General features: G+C 41.8%; 1 protein-coding gene across 2 annotated transcripts in view; it reads left to right on the top strand.

Annotated features, from left to right (window-relative positions):
- STARD10 (StAR related lipid transfer domain containing 10) overlaps positions 1–18,935 on the top strand; it is a 39,929-nt gene extending 20,994 nt beyond the window's left edge. Inside the window, exons 4-8 of one of the 2 annotated variants that reach the window (XM_003764687.4) lie at positions 6,047–6,194; positions 8,009–8,112; positions 10,058–10,175; positions 18,099–18,151; positions 18,346–18,934. In XM_003764687.4, the coding sequence (XP_003764735.1) occupies positions 6,047–6,194; positions 8,009–8,112; positions 10,058–10,175; positions 18,099–18,151; positions 18,346–18,585 (663 nt within the window). In that variant the 3' untranslated portion in view covers positions 18,586–18,934. Of the gene's footprint in view, positions 1–6,046; positions 6,195–8,008; positions 8,113–10,057; positions 10,176–18,098; positions 18,152–18,345 lie in introns of both variants that reach the window. The other variant, XM_031961496.1, reaches the window with a different exon arrangement.
- The last annotated feature ends 227 nt before the right edge of the window (positions 18,936–19,162 follow it).

The following is a 19,162-nucleotide window of genomic DNA, read 5'->3' on the forward strand; positions in this document are numbered from 1 at the left end:
TTTATTTTTTGGTTCACGTCATTGTAAAAAAAATATAATAATATGAAGAAAATAACTCATCTTTGTAGAATGCTTTGGAGTTTTCAAAGTACTTTTACATCTTCGGGATTATAATAATTTGTAAATTGTTCTCTTGGTTCTATTCCCTACATTCTGCATCAGTTCATACAAATCTTCCTATATTTCTAGGAATTCTTTATATTCATTGTTTCCTATAGTACACTAGTATTATTTTATAATATTCATATATCATGATTTGCTTAGCTATCCCTTGATTAGTGGGCATCCACTTTTTTTCTAGTTACTACCACAAAAAAAGGAATATTTTAGTATGTATAGGACCATTTTCCTTTCATCTTTTAGCTCATTGAAGTACTTAACAGTAGGATCTCTTTGTCAAGGAGTATAAACAATTTAGTGACTTTTCCCAAATAATTCCAAATTATTGGACCATAACACCCCCCTTCATTTTGCATTTTTTCTAAATAAATCATGTTTTTTTGATCACTAAAAATCCCCTTTTATCTTTCCCTTTATCCCCTCCCCATTGAGACTGAAAGAAAAAAACCTCATTACAAACACATATAGTTGAGCAAAAACCATCTAAATTGGTGTGTGTGTGTGTGTGTGTGTGTGTGTGCGCACGTGAGAGAGAGACAGAGAGAAGAGAGAGAGAGAGATGGAGACAGAGATGGAGAGAGAGAGACAGAGAGACAGACCGAGAAAGAGATGCGAATGAGATTCATGCATCAGCTGCTCCCCCACTGGTATATTCATCTTTACAGTTGAACAAATTGGACCTCAGAGAGGTAAGTGACATTGACCCAACCAAACATTTGAACCCAAATCCTCAGACTTTGAGTCCATATCCTGCTGTTTCTCTGCACAATTAGGGTTTGAACCAGAGCAGGGTTCTTGCCCCTTTCAGTGGCTGGGGCCCTGTTGGCACTTGGTCTGGGAAGTCTATGGGCTCTTTCTCAGAGTATATTTATGAGCTGGGAGCGGGCTTGCATGCCTGTGATCTCTTCTGCAAGGGAGGCCGAGGCCAGTGGGACCCATGAGCCCCGGAGATCTGAATGGCAGTGGGCTAGGCTCATGGGGCTGTTGGAATGAAGCCTTGGGAAATTGAGAAGGCGGTTGTGAAGAATAGCACCCAGGCTGCCTGGAGAGGCGGGGAACCTGCCTGCCCAGGTTAGAATTGGAGCAAGTCAAGCTGCTTTGTCCAGCTATCACAGGCTGCCTTGTGAGTGGCCAGACTTCTGCAGAGGAGACTCAGTACCAAAAAGTCTTTTTCTTTAAAGCCATAGAATAAAATACAAAGGAGTGTAAAGAAAGCCAGTTGCAGTGAAATGTAGTTTTTGAAGTATTTTTTAAAATAGTTCATAGAGCCCAAGTTAAGATTAAACTCCAAGATTAGATTATCTCTTAAAAATCTTTTCCAGCTCCATTCCTACTCTCTTATAAGGAATGTCCGGTACTTTTAAAGTCATCTTCCTCCTCTGAAATTCTGTTTCTCATCCTGACATTTCCACTTAAGGAGCCAGATGATCCTGGGCATGTCATTTATTTCTCTGAATCTCACTTTGCACATCTATCACAGAGGGCTAATCATCTCTGCACTCGCTTTCCTGTAGGCCTCTTGTGGGGAATCTGAGATTAAGGCAGGGTAATTTAGTAAACCATGAAGCAGTGGAAGAATGTGAATGCTGCTAGTCTTGTTGTTAATACTTCCTCTGTTCTGCAGTAGCTATCTTTGGGGGGAAAAAACAAAACCCTAACCCAGTGTTGAGTGCAGCTTAATGATTCAGCAGCTCAATTCCCACTGCTGCTTTGCTGCAGGGAAATTTAGCCAGACACTCAGACCTTTGTGAACAGCTTGAGGTTTGGGGTTTTTATGTTTTTTTGGTGTGTGTGTGTGTGTGTGTGTGTGTATTTTTTTAAAGAAGTAAGCCATCTAAGTTATCCCAAAAGGCGCTCCTAAAAACTCCAAGGCGGCAGGGAAATAATGCTCAATTAAAAGTCTGGTTAATGTTTATCCTAACAGCACATTCATTTTAGAGATATGCATTGTATAGTAGCAGCAAGTTGTACTTGTGTGTGTGTGTGTGTGTGTGTGCGTGTGTGTGTGCGTGTATTTTCTGCTCTACCAGGGTCTCTTTTATGATCTTGCATGCAGCTTATTCAAGTCTATTTTATTTTTTTATTGTATTTATTTGTTAGGTTTGCCATACAGTGTTTTTATTTAACATTTTTTATGACATCTTATATGTATATGTGTGTGTACACTTATATGTGTGTACACACACCCACACTCTTCACACCAACACACTCCTTCCCCTTTCTCTAGCCAGTGAGTTCTTACAAAAATAAAAAAGAAAGGAGGAAAAAAAAAGCAGTTTAGCGCTATTCAACACATCGGAGGGGTCTGACAGTATATGCAATCATAAACATTTTTTAAAAATAACTTTTTATTGCCAGAACCCATGCCAGGGTAATTTTTTTACAATATTATCCTTTGCACTCACTTCTGTTCTGATTTTTCCCCTCCCTCCCTCCACCCCCTCCCCCAGATGAGAAGCAGTCCTATACATGTTAAAGAGATTATAGTATATCTTAGATACAATATATGTGTGCAGAACCGAACAGTTCTCTTGTTGCACAGGGAGAATTGGATTCAGAAGGTATAAATAACCCAGGAGGAAAAACAAAAATGCAAGCAGTTTACATTCATTTCCTAGTGATAAACATTTTTTTTTAATGTTAAAAAGTTTTATCTCTGCCTTACTGATTAATTAATAAGCATTTATCAAGTACCTATTATGTGGCAGACCTGTGCTAAGTACCAGGGATACAAATAGAAATCAAAAAGCTTACAGTGTAGTGGGGGGAAGAACAACCCACAAAAGGAAGCAGAATGGGATCGGGGAAGGTATCCAGCATAGGGGTGTGATGGAGAAGTCCAAATATCTCCAAAAGGGAAGAAAATCGCGGTGGTCCCCTTCCTCAGAAGCTCTGGAACTCCTGGACCTGGCCTCCAGTCAGAGGAACCATTCAGAAGGGCAGAGGGCATTGATGAGATCTGAGGACCGGGCAGATTCAATCTTGCAGCATAATGAGATTTCCTAATGAATTTCCTAGGGAAGGAAGGCATGATGGAGACTTGCAAAAAGTCCATGAGCTGAGAAGCTGGATGGAAATGGGGGTTTTGGCTAGAGAACATAGTCATTTCTGTCTATGTCTGCTCCCTCCCATGCCCCAGGGACCTTTCCTTGTCACCAAAAAAACCCAGATAAGCCAAACCAGCTCAGTGACCTCATAGATCGAGGTGGAGGCATCCCACACCCACAATCCTTTGCTGCATAAAAGAGGGAGGGAGTGTATTTTATCCCTTCCCTAGGCCAAGATTATCCCAGTGCACACTGTATTTGGCTTTATTCTAGGGCTCTTTGTTCACTTTATAGCTGGACTCTTTTGTGTATGATTTTCCTGCTGCTGCTTAAGTCTCCATCGGTTCTTCTGTGTCTTCTCAGGCTTCTCTGGATTCCTCTGCTCATCATTTCTTAAAAATGCCCTCAGATTCCCTTGCAGTCACATCCTGCAGTTTGGCCATTCACCTCAGGCCCGTTTGAGAAGAGCTGGGCTCAGCTTGAGCATCCTCTGGGGTCCGAGCTCAGGATGGCTCCACCAGTGCAGCCCACGGCTGGTCTCATGGATCTGGCTGATCCATGGCTTCCTGCATGGCTCCCGTGCAAAAGGGTTTCTGTTTCCCAAAGACCAGTCTCATAGCTCACACCTCTGTTACCATCTCAGCTCTATAGATTACTTTTCTCACAATCTTATGAGAGGGGGGAGGTCCTAATGTATCCCATCTTGCAGTGAGAGGCAGGCTTGCTTTCCTGCTCTGCTGTTGAACTGTAGGCTCCTAGAATCATAGCATCTTAATAGTATAACAAGTGACTTGCCCACGGCGTTTGCCTAGAATAATTAATCTTGGCCTAGCAAGGGATTTATGCAGCAAGGGTGTGGGATGCCACCCACAGACCAATGAGGTCACTGGGCTGGTTCAGCATAATTTTTTTTTTATTTATTTTTTTGGTGACAAATGCATGACGCAGAATTTGAACCCAGGCAGGCTGTAAAGGCCAAACAATGAATTTTATTTTTTTTGCCCTAGAGGTGATAGGGAGCCACTGAATAGATGTATAGCATAATTATACCTCTGCTTTAGAAGATCACTTTGGCAGCTGAGATGAAGGAAGGAAAGAAACAAGCATTTATTATTGAAGTTGGGGGCAGGAAACAAAACCACTTAAAGCAAGGACTCCAACCAGAAGACTTTTGCAAGGGTCCAAGCCATGAGGTGATGAAGGCCTGAACCAGTGTATGTCAGGAGGGGCAGATAGGGAGCTCAGCAGATAGAACTCCAAGCCTGGAGTCGTGCATTCAAATGTGGCTTTAAAGGCTTACTGGCTGTGTGAGGCTGGGCAAGTCACTTAATCCTGGTTGCCTTGATTTCCTCAGCTGGAGAGAAGGAGAGATAGTAATTTATTTTTGTTTTTTGTTTTTTTTTTTTAATAATAGCTTTTTATTTTCAAAATACACCCAAGGATAGTTTTCAACATTCACCCTTGCAAAACCTTGTGGTCCAAATTTTTCTCCCTCCCTTCCCCACTCCTTCCCCTAGAAAGCAAGTAATTCAATATAGGTTAAACATGTGCAATTCTTCTACACATATTTCCACATTTATCATGTTGCACAAGAAAGATCAGATCAAAATGGAAAAAAGGGAGAAAGAAAAGAAAAGAAAGGTAAACTACTACAAAAAAGATGAATATACTATTTTGTGATCCACATTCAGTTCCCACAGTCCTCTTTTTGGATGTAGATGGTTCCCTCCATCACAAGTCTACTGGAATTGGCCTGAATTACCTCATTGTTGAAAAGAACCACATCCATCAGACTTGACCATCATACAATCTTGCTGTTACTGTGTACAGTGTTCTCTTGGTTCTGCTCACTTCATTTAGCATCAGTTCATATCAGTCTCTCCAGGCCTCTCTGAAATCCTCCTGCTGATCATTTCTTACAGAACAGTAATATTCCATAGCATTCTTATGTCATAACTTAATTAGCAATTCTCCAACTGCTAGGCAAGTGATGATTTTTTACTGTAAGAATGACAATAATAATAGCTTGTATTGGTATGGTATTTTATAGCTTTCAAAGAGCTTTACAAGTAATGATCTTCTGATTTTTCTTGTGCAGCATGATAAATGTGGAAATATGTTTAGAAGAATTGCAGATGTTTAACCTATATTGGATTACTTGCTGTCTAGGGGAGAGAGGGAGAAAAATTTGGAGCACAAGGTTTTACATAGGTCAATGTTGAAAACTATCTTTTCATGTATTTTGAAAATAAAAAGCTATTATTAAAAATTTTAAAAAATAATGATCTTGCATATTTATCTTCACAATAGCCCTGGGAGGGGGGTTGATGCTGTTATTATCACTTTACATCACTTGACATACACTTTACAGTGACACTTTTACATGCATTATCACTTTACATAAATGATAGGCAATAGAATTTACGTGACTGGACCAGGTCTTATACGTTTGATGTTGGATTTGAACTGAGATTTTGATTCCAGGTTTGATACTCTAACCACTACACCACCTATGTGCTTTATAGAGGGACTCTGTTCTGCATTATCAAAGACAATGGAAGGCAACACAGGAGGCAGCAAGATCTTGGCTCTTTTGAAGTATGTGGGGCACAGAGGTTTATAGCTACCTCATTATCCTTATTAAAAATTATTGGTCATTTCTAGCATGATTTTGGTGATGGGTCTTTGGTCAGTAATGTAGCTCCCCATGGTGCACAGTGCTCCACTTCCCTGGCTCCCTGCCCAGGATCTCCTGGTGGGTCTAGTTCCTGTGGATCATCCTACACTGGTCTAGCTCAGCCTCTCTTCCCAATGGCTGACTTTCTGGGGCTCCTCAAACCTGGGAACTGACCTTTGTCCTTCTGTCTGTCCACCTATAGTGTCGGATGGAGTGCCGAGATGTACCGGCTGAAACACTCTATGATGTGCTGCATGACATCGAGTACCGTAAGAAGTGGGACAGCAATGTGATTGAGACTTTTGACATCGCCCGTCTTACTGTGAACGCTGATGTGGGCTACTACTCCTGTGAGGACCTGGGAATCTCTCCTCCATCTCCAAGCTCTTCCTTCTCACTTATCTTTCCTGAGCTCCCCTTTATTTTTCTATGCCCCGGTAGACTAACAGACTCACACAATCATAGAATTTGAGAATATGGAACCATAAATCTCTTAGGCTACAATCTTTAAGACTCTACTCATGGTGTCTCAGAATCATGAAATTTTAGCATGATAATCAAGTGCTTTAATATTTGTGAAGCATTTTTGTAGGCATTATTTGAACCTCCCAGAAAGATTCTGAGATATTTTTAGAGATATTATCCCCATTTTACATTTGAAGAAACTGAGACTCAGAGAATTTTAAGTCCAGGATCATGTAGCTAGAAAATGTCTAGACTGGGTTTGAAGTCAGATCTTCTCCCAAGTCTAAAACATTTTCCTCTCTGCCGGGATGCCCCCTAAAGATTAGAGTCTCAGACATTGAGAGCCAAAAGGTTGTGTAGTCTAATACTCTTTCTTATTCAGGAATCCTTTAATGCTTCCCTGACACCAAGGTAACTCAGTCTTTGCTTGAAGAGCCTCAGTAATAGTTATTGCCACCTTCCCTCCTGATACAGCTCGCTTCTTCATTGTGGAAAAGTCCCAACTGACATTTACAAATTTTAATCATTTTAATATTATTAAACATTTGTTTTTGTTTCCACCCAACCTTTTTCCTCCCTTCCTGCCCTGTCCCTATCATCCCTCCACAAACAACAAATACTTGTAATGTATATGCATAGTGAAGCAAAACAAATTACTACACCGACCATGACCAAAAATGTATCTCATTCTGTATATTTAGTCCCCTTTCTTTTTTTGGAGATGTCTTTTAGACTCATAGTTAATCATATTACTTTGTTCAGTTTTTTGAGTCATCCAAAATTGTTTTCACAAAATTTTTATTGTATCACTTGTTTTGCTCACTCTGTATCAGTTCATACAAGTCTTTCCCAGTTTCTCCGAGAATGTCCCTTTCATCATTTCTCACAGCAGTATAATATTCCATTACATTTCTGTACATAATTGGTACAGCCCTCCTGCAATTGATGGGGTACCACCTTGGTTTCTAGTTCCTTGCCATCTGAAACAGTTTTTATATTTTTACATAGGATGACTTCCTCTTTGTTTGCTCTTGTTGGTGTAGTGGCCTAGTATTGTGGGTCAGATAGTTCCAGTTAAGAATCTTTGCTTATGTTGATCAGAAATCTTTCTCTCTATAACTTGCCTCTCACCGATCCTAGTTTTGTTCTCTGGGATCAGGCAGGACAAATTTGTCCTCTCTGTTCCAAGCTAGCCCTTCACAAATGCAAAAATTGTGCTCCTGTTGCCTTCCCTTTTTCCCTTCCCCCATCTCACTTCTCTTTTCCTAGTATTTCCCCTTTACTCACCCTCTCTATATTAACCAAAGTCTCCCTGGGAGCTTGCCCTGTACAGGATGGTGTCATATGTCTGACAGGAGAAGGAGCTCTTTCTCTGTCCCAGAGGAGCTCCCAGCCCATGAAGGGGAAGTGATAATCCTCGACAGGAAACAATTAGAGAAAGCCAGTGTTCCTGCGTGTGGCTCTGCCATGCTCAGGGCGGAGGAGGGCACAGGCCTAGGTTAAGCAGAGAAGGCCACCTGGGGACGGGAGTGTTGCCAGGAGGCCGGCTGGCGAGCCCTCGGACCACTGCTGCCCCTCAATGGCCCAGTAACTCTTGGGTGGAGTCTCTGGGAGGGACCCCGAATCCCCTCTGGGAGGGGCTTGTGGGATGTGATATGGCCTGTAGTTTCCAGTCTAATGGCCCTTTTCTTCTGCTTAGGGAGGTGTCCGAAACCCCTGAAGAACCGGGACGTCATCACTCTCCGGTCCTGGCTGCCCATGGGAGCCGATTACATCATCATGAACTACTCAGTCAAGCACCCAGTGAGTGTGCTGGAAGCCAGGCGCCGTTGGGAGCCTTAAGAACAGTTCTAGAACTGGCTCGAGAACTTGGCCCAATGTATTATTTGGGGCAAGTTTCTTCCTTTTTCTGAGGCTCAGCTTTTCCCATTTCTGAAATGGGGGTGACATTGGTTTCTACCTAGAACTGATCCAATGAAGAGAATAGATAGGAAGGTGCTTTGGGAAGGATGAAGTCCTGGACAACTTGAGTCCAGTGCGCCAAATGCTTAGAGACATCAGCGGTGCACAGGGCTGGGGTCTGGGCATCCTGGGAGAGGTGGAGTGACAGTGCCATGCGGTGGACAGAACGCAAATCTTAGAGCTTGAGTTTTTTTTTTATTTTATTACAGCTTTTTATTTACAAAGCATATGCATGGGTAATTTTTCAGCCTTCACCCTTGCAAAACCGTTTGTTCCAAATTTTCCCTTCCTTCCCCCCATCCCCTCCCCTAGATGGCAGTAGTCTAATACATGTTAAAATATATGTTAAATGCAATATATGTATACATATTTATACAGTTATCTTGATGTACAAGAAAAATTGGATCTAGAAAAGAAAAAACTGAGAAGGAAAACAAAAATGCAAGCAAACAACAACAGAAAGAGTGGAAATGCTATGTTGTGTTCCACACTCAGTTCCCACAGTTCTCTCTCTGGGTGTAGATGGCTCTCTTCATCACTGCACAAGTGGAACTGATTTGAATCATCTCATTATTGAAGAGAGCCACGTCTGTCAGAATTGATCATTGTATAGTCTTGTTGTTGCCGTGTATAATGATCTCCTGGTTCTGTAGAGCTTGAGTTTTAATCCTATAATTAACCCACGATGTGACCAAGTCACCTAGTGCCAGTCCTAGTTTTCCTAACTGTAAAAAAGATGCAACAATATACCTTTGAGGGAGGAAAGCCACTTTGGCTCATCTTAAAAATATGAAGGATTATGTTCCAAGATAGTCCATCCAGAATAACAGCACTGAGAGCTGCAAGAGACTCTAAAGATCATTTACTCCACTCCCCTCCTTTTACAGCAGCCCACTATCTCGTCTTGCCCTGCTATGTTCTTGCATCATGGTCTTCTCTCTTCCCTCACTTCCACATCATTCTGCTATGTCTACCTCAGTTCCTTCAGACTCTGAGATTACATATCTTGTGGGTTGACCAGTGATCTTTGGCTCTAACTCGTGCTATCTGATGAATTCACCTCATTTTTCCTGGCCTGTTTCCTCATTTGTTAAGTAGGAACCATAACATAATTAATCCACGTATGTGAGGGGAAAGTCTTTTTTTAAAATGAACCTCAGAGTTCTAGAGAAATGGCAAGTGTTATTCTTTCCCTGATTAGAATCCTGTAGTGGGGGCCAGGAAACTTGAGTTCACATCCTGGATGGACCAACTTGCAAGGGGCAGTCCCCTGCCCCTCTCTGGGCTTCAGTTTTCTGCTTTTTAAAAATTGAGGTTAAACTAAATGACCTCTTGAGGTGATTGTTTGAAACCTGAGTGTCATGACCACAGGAAAAAAATTGTTCAAATAAAGATACAGATGTTAAAAAAAGAAAAACTAAAGGTTATGAAGAAACTCAATGTTTAGTAGGGGAATGAAAGGAATAATTTTATAACAAAAACATTATTTGATTATTTAAAACCTTGAAGTGGGAAAGGGCTGAGGGCAGGCCAGAGCTGGGAAAATAGGAGAGAGGTAGAGATCCAGACTGAGTCTCAGATGATTCTAGAAGTGTAATAAGAACAAGGTGGAATAGAGCCCGAAGTACAGCCCAGAGAAGAGAGTGTGAGAAGATGTTTGTGGGTAAGAGGGTAAGGACTACTTCCCTTCTCTAATGTCTTAGAGAATGGCCTCTGTTACTTCTCTCTTTTTCCTGCCTCAGGCACCAGCCATGGCTGTACCTCATGCCTATCCTTCCCTTCCTAGAAATACCCACCCCGAAAAGACCTGGTCCGAGCTGTGTCCATCCAGACGGGCTACCTCATCCAGAGCACAGGCCCCAAGAGCTCTGTCATCACCTACCTGGCCCAGGTAGACCCCAAAGGTGAGACACTGCACCTGCCCTGCCCCCTTCTCCTCTTGTCCTTTCCCTTCTGAGAGTCTCTGACCCCAAAACAGAGCAACATATCTGTCCTTAGCCTTCTTCCACACCCTCCATGCCTCTGATGTGTCCCTTGCCTTGTGCCAGGTGAAGTGGTAGAGCATGAGTAAGAAATATAGGTTACAAATTGGATCTCTTAATGAGGGAAGCCCCTTCAAGGAGCTTGCCATCTGGTAGGAGCCCAGACAGAAGCAGGTAACTCTAATTCAGAACGCTTTAAAGAGCTGTCAGAAGTTAAGCAGAGAACCTGTGTTTGGTGAACAGTGTTACAGATCACAGTCTAGAAGATGAGGCTTAGAGGAAAACTTTTGAATTTGAAGATTAGCTCAAGTTATTCATGGTCATTGAGGATGATAAGAGGTAGGGAAGGAATGAAGAATCAAAAATGACTCCTGGACATTTCTGGCTACGGGAAAAGCTGGAGAGGGGGTGGGATGTATGGCCACCCTTTTTTATGGTTTGCCCTGTTTGTTCTAGGAGTTGGGCTTAATCTCTATTTATTAGGTTGTGAGACATAACATAACCTGTCATAGGAGTAGACTCCTGGGTGGCAAGAGTCAAGTGCTCTGGGTCCGGGTTTTTCCACTTGCCAGCTCTGTGATCTTGGACAAATCCAGTTTCTTTGACTAGGCTCAATTGTATTTTTTCTTCTTGTTAAATGGGAATAATTTAGGGCAGCTAGATGACACTTAATAGCTGTGTGTCCTTGGGCAAGTCACTTAAACTCAACTGCCTTAAAAAACAAAGAAACAAAGAAAAAAAACACAAATGGGAATAGTTTGACATTATACCTTCAAGGACTTTGCCAGGTTTAAAATCTTATAAATTCTCTTCATGCTATTCCTCTTCCTTCCAGTAACAGATAAATGCCATTAGTCTCTAAGCCACTGACTAATTTGTCTATTCTTTTCTCCATGAAAAATTGTAATTTATTGTCTTTGGAGTCAGGGGGGGGGGAGGACAAAGAGGAAGGAATTGGAAAATAGGAAGAGAGAACACCTGAATTTTTGGGAGACAACTGTGGTAGAATGGAAAAGGAATGAATTCCAACTATGGAACTTACCAATTGTGACCCTCAGGTCTATGTTTGGATTTGTGTTGGGGAGTTATGGGGAAGCAAGGAAGAGAAAGGAGTTAGATTGCTCCTATCCAGCTTTCCCTGCTCACCTCTACTCCTTGGAACCATGGACTCCTTTCAAGACTCCGCTCAAGTACCACTTTTTTTCAAGAAACTTCCTGTTTCCTCACTTTGGATTTCCTAGTTAATGTCTTCTATGTACTTATCTGTGAAGCTATATCCTGTTTCATATATCATAAGCTCTTGAGGGCAAAGATTATCTACATGGTTAGGTACTTAATAAATGCTGCCTTGATTGACTGATCTTGAGGACCAGGAGGGTAGAGCCTGGGAGAGAGGGAGGAAACTGAGGAGGAGGACCCCTTTGAGTCAGAAGTATAGCATAGCAGAAGTGTGGCTTAGCAGATAGAATGTTTACTAGAGTTGGAGTGACAACTACCTGGATTTAAATCTTATCTCATTCAGTTCTCAGCAGATGGGGCAGGTCACTTGATTACTCAACTTCATTTTTACTTAAAAAGAGGAAACAAAAATGACCCCCACTCTTAGTGTGAGGCAGTGTGACATCATGGACAAAGCCAGCTCCCCAACCAGGAGGATTTGAACTTACGATGGTCTGGCTGGGTGACTTTAGGCCAGTCATTTCCCCCCTCTCTTAGTGCTCTAGGAGACTCTATGTTAACTTCTCCTACCCTCACTTAGTAGAAGGATTTTCCTCTCTCAGTGAAATCAGTATTCAATCTCTGTCCTTCCTGTATCCAAGGACACATCATGGGACATCAGAGAGAGCACTGGATTTGAGGGTCACAGACCACTTATTACCTGTTTGATCTTAAGCTTTTTGAGCCTCAGTTTCTTCATCTGTAATAAGTGGGTAAGGTGAGAAAGCCTTCATGGTCTTGTGGCAGGTCAAAGATGAAATGACTTGAGGAAACAAAAGTTTGATCTTCCAAGGAATTGATTTCTTAAACTACGCCTGCCACTTGCCCAACACATCGATATCAGCCCCCCTTCCTCAGCTTATCCCTGGACCCCAAATATAGGGGGAGACAAGACTTCTATACATAGAAAACAATTACTCAAATAAGGCCGATCAATTAAATGGAGACAATATAACATTAGGTAACCTGCTGCTTTTATCCCTTAACCAAGGACCTAGAATATCAAGACCAGTAATTCAGCCAGATAAAAGGACTTTTCTCATAGTTTCACATCTTAAGCAACCCATGTTTCTTATTTGAAAACTGGCCCCACACTGATCAGTCAACTAAGTTTCCATGTTCTTTTGATTGTTCACAGATACTTGAGGGGAGGAGTAGGACACCTTTTTTCTGATTTCAGGAAACTACTTGTTCACACTCCCCCTCACTTCTTGGAAGTCCCTAATCTTCTCTTCAATTACAAATCAGATTACCTAATGTTGTATTGTTTCCTATTAGTTAATTGACCTTATTTGATTTTTTTTTTTTTAACATATAAAAGTCTGTCTCCCCCTATATTTTGGGTCAGGCCTAAGCTGAGGTGATCTGGTCCCAGTTTGTTGGGTAATTAGCATGTATTTCTTAATAAATCTATATGCTTGGAAGAATGAACCTTTGTTTCCTCAGTCATTTCATCTTTCACCCGCCATAATCTCTTTCAGCTCTAAACCTTTGAAACTATAATCCTAAGGTGATTGTGTTTTCTCCTACATTATCCAGTATATTTTCTTTTTTCCTTCCAACCCCTTCTGGAAAAAACAAAACAAAACAAAACAAAACAACACATAGTCAAATAAAACAAACTCCCATATAGGCCACATTAAAAAATGATACTTCTTTCTCTATGTTCCATTTTACTCTCAGCTTGGAGGTGTGGCTGTCATACTGCTTTGCCAGTCTTTCAGATTATGGTTGATCAGAGAGCTTAAGTCTTTTAAAATGAATTTTTTATGGCGTCATCTTTATAGTACAAATTATTTTCCTGGCTCTGCTCGCTTCTCTTTTAAGTCAGTTCAAAATGATGCCTGCTTTCCCACATGACCCTTATTTTTATAGACTTTTATTAAGTCTTTTCTACCTCCACTCTTCCTTTTTCCTTCCTTGGTATATATTTTCCTCCTTCTTTTAAGATTACCAGAGTATAACAAAAATCACATTGGGGGATGCTTGTATTTCCTCCCCTTCTCCCACAAAATCCATCTTTCTCTACCCATTTAAAGTTTTTACCCAACTCAAGTTTTTTCATCAAGAATGCTTGGAAGTTTTCCATCACATTAAAGGTCCATTTTTTCTTCTGTAGGATTATGTTATATTTTACTGAATATTTTATTTTTTCACTGTAAGCCTCTATCCTTTGCTTTTCAGAGTTTTATATCCTAAACTCTCTGCATAGTGTCAGCTATTGGATCTTTTTGTGAGCCTGACTGTGGTTGGGACTTGGATTGTTTCTTCCTCATGGTTTACAGTATTACTTTTTTTTTGACATGGAAGCTCTGAATTTTTACTGTAATGTTTCATTAGAAATTTCATTTTGGAGCTTTTTTTCAGGAGGTAACTTATGGATTCTTTTTATTTTCATTTTGCCTTCTGATTCAGAGGTCTAGACTATGTCCTTTCATGATTTCTTGAAATATGGAATTGAGATTTGTTAGTTTGTTTTGGTTATGGCTTTCAAGTAGTTCAATAAGCCTTAAGTTACTCTCCCTGATCCCTTTTCCAGGTCAGTTATTTTTGATATGAGCTTCCTTACATTTTCTTCTATGTTTTCAGTCATTTGACTTTGTTTTATTATTTCTTGTTTTTTTCCACAGTCGTTAATTTGTTTGGCTCCTTCTTATTTTTATTTTGTATTCTTGTGTCAGACTTTTAATTCTCTTTATGAATCTTTTTTCTGTAGCCCTCATTTCTTTTCCAGTTCTTACCTTCATTTATACTATTTTTAAACTCTTGTGTTATTTCTTCTGAGAATTCTAATTGGTCTTGTAGACAAGCTCTGTGTGTGTGTGTGTTTTTTTTTCTTTGAGACTTTTCTTATAGATGTGTTGATGATATTTTTTTCTCTGGGTTCGTGTGAATGGACATCTCAGGCCTTGAACTAGCTCTTTTTATTTATTTTTTATTTTTTTGGTTTATTCATTCTTCTAGTGATCTGCCTTGGGCAGCAACATATTGTTGCTGGTTTTGTTGGAAGCACTGGGGGCAAAGTCTGAAATCCTGCCCCTCCTTGTGGAACCTCTTCACTCATCCCCCCATATACTTCCTTCAAGCTTCTATTGTGTTACAGCTCTTGAATACTGGCCTAGGTCAGGGACTGAGTCAAATAAGATCTATTGGCTTAACTTGAAACTCTGAGCATTCTTTTGGATTTTGTCTTATTTTGGTTATTTTGTCTTTCAATTTAAATTTTAATGTTTACTTTCAGTTCCAAAAGAACCCTTGCTCACTCCTTGAAAAAGCAAAGAAATGCTGTTACCTACTATACAGATGAAATCTGTATTTCCATATTAAATATGTAGAAAAAGAAAAATAAAGAGGTGGGGGGAATGCTTCAGTTCTCTGTATTTGGAGTCCACCAATTCTCTTTCTGGAGTTAACGTTTTTATCATGATTCTTTTGGGTCCTATTGGGCCCACACTGTGTTGAAAAGTTGGGTCCTATTGGGTCCACAACCTCTCTCTACCTCCTCTTGTGCCTGGAGACAGGGCATCCTGTGCTCTGTGCTGTAGCCCTAGCTTGGAACTCTAGGCAGGATGTCTGTGATCCTGGCCTACCTTTATTCCATGGTTCCTGTTCTGGGCACTCACTCATGGTCAGATTTGTGGTCTTGAGCTGGAAAGATGACCCTCTGTAGTTGCTCTTTCCATTTTAGGTATGTGTACGTACACCCACACCCACACCCACACAACCCTTCATAATACAATTTATATGCATTATATGTTTGCATACTATATATATGTGTGTAAATTATGTATTCATATATATAGATAATATAATTTCTATTTAACGGATTATACACTTATAGGTGCATATACACATAAACCTTATATCACTTTTGTAAATGTGATCTGTTACTATTCACACCTATTCAGCCTCCAAACATTTAAAAAAATAAGTGTCTGTGGAGTCAGTGTGTGTGTGCCCATTTGGCTGATCAGGCATAAATGTAGCTAGAGCCCTCAGTGACAAAATAAACGTGCCCCAGGGATGCAAATCTAGGGATACTTGGGAAGTGTTTTTCTCTAGGGGAAGCTAGTTTCTGCTTCTCAGGATCAGGACAGGCTTTATGGAAGAGGTGGCATTTTGAAACCTTAAAACCCTCTAGAAATGGAAACTATCATATGTTATTCCAATGAAAGAAGGAAGGGAATGTGGTTCAGAGTCTTAAGTTTCAGGTACACCTGGCATTTTTATCCTCCTCTGCTTTATCTTTGCCAGGCAATCCTCTCCATTAAAAAAAAAAAAGCCCTTGGGACACAGTCCCCTTTTGTGACTAATGCTGTCACTGACCAGCCTGGACATGTACTTTTCCCTTTTAGTCACCAGAGACACAGGTTGTGTTTTTTGGAAATCACCAGTAGGGGCCTGTGGAAAGAAATGAAGTTCAGCAGACCTAGAGCATCCAGAGCCGATCATTAGCAGGGATTGGCAAAGGGCCCACAGAGGCTCTCTTCACTTTGCAGACTGATTGACCTTCTGACTTTGACCCTTCTGAGTGAGCACCTCACTGCCTCTGAAGAGCCCCTGTCACTATCCTCTTCCTAGCTTCCCTCAACTCATTTGGAGCACGGTTTTTGTTTCTGGATTCCCCCTCACTCCAGAATTACAGTGTCTGCCTGAAAATCAGCATGTATCTGAACAGAAATCTCCCCTGTGGTTCCTGAGAGCAGCCTCCACCTTAGTCAGCAAGCCTTAATTAAACACTGTACCGGCACCGTGATAAGTGCTAGGGATACAAAGCAAGGCGTAAGCAGTCCCAGCTCTCAGGGAGCTCCCCCTCTAATGGGAAAGACACTATGTAATAACAATGTGCATACAAGAAGGAACCAGGAATGGGGGGGAGCCAGAAGCGGCCTTCTTTGGGTGACCCTCAGGAAGGGTAAACCTCTTCCCAAAGGAGCTATCTCATTTGATGCTATCTGGTGTTTAGAAAATTTGTTGTGAGCTGGTCTATGTCTCCATACGTTCCCCATGGGGCTCACCTGTCCTGCCCTCAGAGGCCAAGCAGAACAAATCAATTCTCCTTTCCACGTGAAAGAAGGAAGAAATAAGGGAGTGACTTGCCTATAGTTACCCAGTTACCTAGCAAGAGTTTCCCAGGACCCACATTTAGCACTGGTTCCAAGTACAGAGCTCTTTCAGCCATTATATTCCACTGCTCTCTAAGGAGAGGGAATGGTAGTCACCAATCTGAGCTCTGGGCAAGATTGCCTCAAGCCAAGAGTTAGAACTTAGGTTGCCTTAGAATCAATAATAATCAATAATCCCTGGGCCCTGGAAGGTTAAGAGTGTGAGTCAACAAGTCCTGCTTAGTGCCAAGCACTGTCCTAGGTGATGAGGACCTTTCTGCCCCTTCCCCTAATACACGCTAAGCCACGGCACTGAGTATATAGTGTAAGAGAAAGATGGTCATCTGGCTATACGAGAGAAGATTTGAAGAGAACAGTTCCTGTGATTGTCCTTTGTCAAAGGAAGGGGCTTTAAAAAATTGTTCTTTATCACTTTGTAGATGATTCCATACTAAATACTTACTGTACATATTGGTTGTGGACATTTAGATATTGAAGCTCATGGTCTTATAGTGAAGACTTAATCTATATGGCACTGAAAAGTATAAAGTCTTGTAAACTCAGAGGGGAAAGGTTGATACTGAGAAGGGATATGTCCAAGAAGGCTTCCTGGAGGAGGAGGCAGCTTGTGAATTGGCTTTTAAAGAGTGAGGTAGAAATTCAATGGCAACCGAGGGAGGGTGATCATCCTAGAAGCCAGGAACAATGTGAGCAAAGGCATGAAGGTGGATCGTGCAAGTTGTATAGTTTGGTTGGGATACCGTGTGTCTAGTTGGAAGATCAGAGAAGCTTCCAGCGTGGAAAGCCTTGATGCGAACTTTATTCAGCAGTAAGCTATATGAACATTGTAGGTAGGTGAATAATGGTATTCCTGAGAAAATTGTGAAGTCAGAAGCATATGGGTGGCTTTGGATATGTTGGCTTGAAGTGCCAGTGAAGAAGACCCTGCAGGTAGTTGCAGAAGCCACTTTTCCAAGATATCTATAGGTAGAAGGAGAGAGACTAATAGAAGAGTGAAGCTCTAAGGGACCTCGTAGACCACAGAGTCCAAATTGCTGATTTTTAGGTGTAATGTGGCCAGATTTAAATATATATATATAGTACCTTTTGTTTTCAAAGGTTCTTAGAATGTCTTTTGGCTCCCACTTTGTTCACATTCCCATTTCAAACATTTCCTTTCTTGATGGTGTTGAGACTTTAGAGAGCATCTCATCTTACCCCATGCTGAATGGGAAGCTTTTCATTTTCCCTTATTGTTGGTTATTCAGCCCCCAATAGGAGAAAGTTATGGAGTTTAGGAAAAGCTTTTCAATAATCAAAGCCACACAAAAGGTTAATTATCTTATGTGGTAATGAGTTTCTCTTCACTTGGAGGAGCTCAAGCAGAGCTGGATGAGCCATCTGTCAGGAATATTGGAGAGGAGATTCCTACTCAGGCAGATGTAGGAGAGATCCCTTCTGAGGTACCCTCCAGCTCCCAGAGCTCAGTTCTTTGTTTTCAGTCACTCTTCTGTTTTCACAGGATCCTTACCCAAGTGGGTAGTGAATAAGTCATCTCAGTTCTTGGCTCCCAAGGTGAGTGCCTGGTGAGTGGGGCAGAAGGTGGGAAAGTTGCTGAGAGTAGTGGTGGAGGGCCAGGTCATGGATGTGGGTGGATGGGGCAGCCAGGGATGCAGGCAGTGTGGCTGTGTAGCCCTGATCCCGGTGCCCAGCCCTGATCCTGGTGCCCTCTCTTCTCTCTTCTGCTTGCCCTGGTCCCGGTGGTACAGGCGATGAAGAAGATGTACAAGGCATGCATGAAGTATCCAGAATGGAAACAGAAGCATCGGCCCCACTTCAAGCCGTGGCTGCATCCAGAGCAGAGCCCCCTGCCTAGTGTGGCCCTGTCAGAGCTGTCTGTCCAGCACGCTGACTCCCTAGAAAATATCGATGAAAGCACTGTGGCAGAGAGCCGGGACGAGCGGGGGGCAGGGGGCGAAGGCAGTGATGATGACTCCTCTCTTAACTGAGGGATCTGTCAGAACCTTGGGGTGCCCCGGGCCAGTTTCCCCCGTCCTGCTGCTGGAGGGGAGGGAAAGAGAAGGCTGGCACCTGGGTCAAGCTACTTTGTCTACCTTCTCCCAGAGAAGGGGAGAGGGCTTCTGGTGAATTGTCCCCCTACCTTGGGGTTGATGATAACCCCTGGGGGGTGCCCCCTCTCCCAACCCAGGCTGGTCCCCTTCTCCTAGGGCAGGGGTGGGAAATGGGGGTGGCAGATTTTGTATAGAAATAACCCCCATTAAACTGATACAACAACCACAGCCTTGGGTCAGGGCCCTAATTTTTCTCCATTTCTCTCTGCTTTTTCAGCTTTTTCCTATTAAATGATTTATTCATCTGTTCTGTAATGCAACTTTAATCATTGATTCATCTAATGCTTTTTTTCCTAATTGTCCAGTCTTGCATTTATCCTTCTACCCCTTCATTCAGCCCTTCAGTTTTATTATCATTTTTTAAATCTTTGACTCATTCTTTTATTGATTCATTTATTCATATAGTTGTTTGTCCATTCATTCATTCTACAAGTCTCCTTTCCTTGTTTACTGT

Source organism: Sarcophilus harrisii, chromosome 3 (assembly GCF_902635505.1).
Source record: "Sarcophilus harrisii chromosome 3, mSarHar1.11, whole genome shotgun sequence".
NCBI classification, from domain to species: Eukaryota; Metazoa; Chordata; class Mammalia; order Dasyuromorphia; family Dasyuridae; genus Sarcophilus; species Sarcophilus harrisii.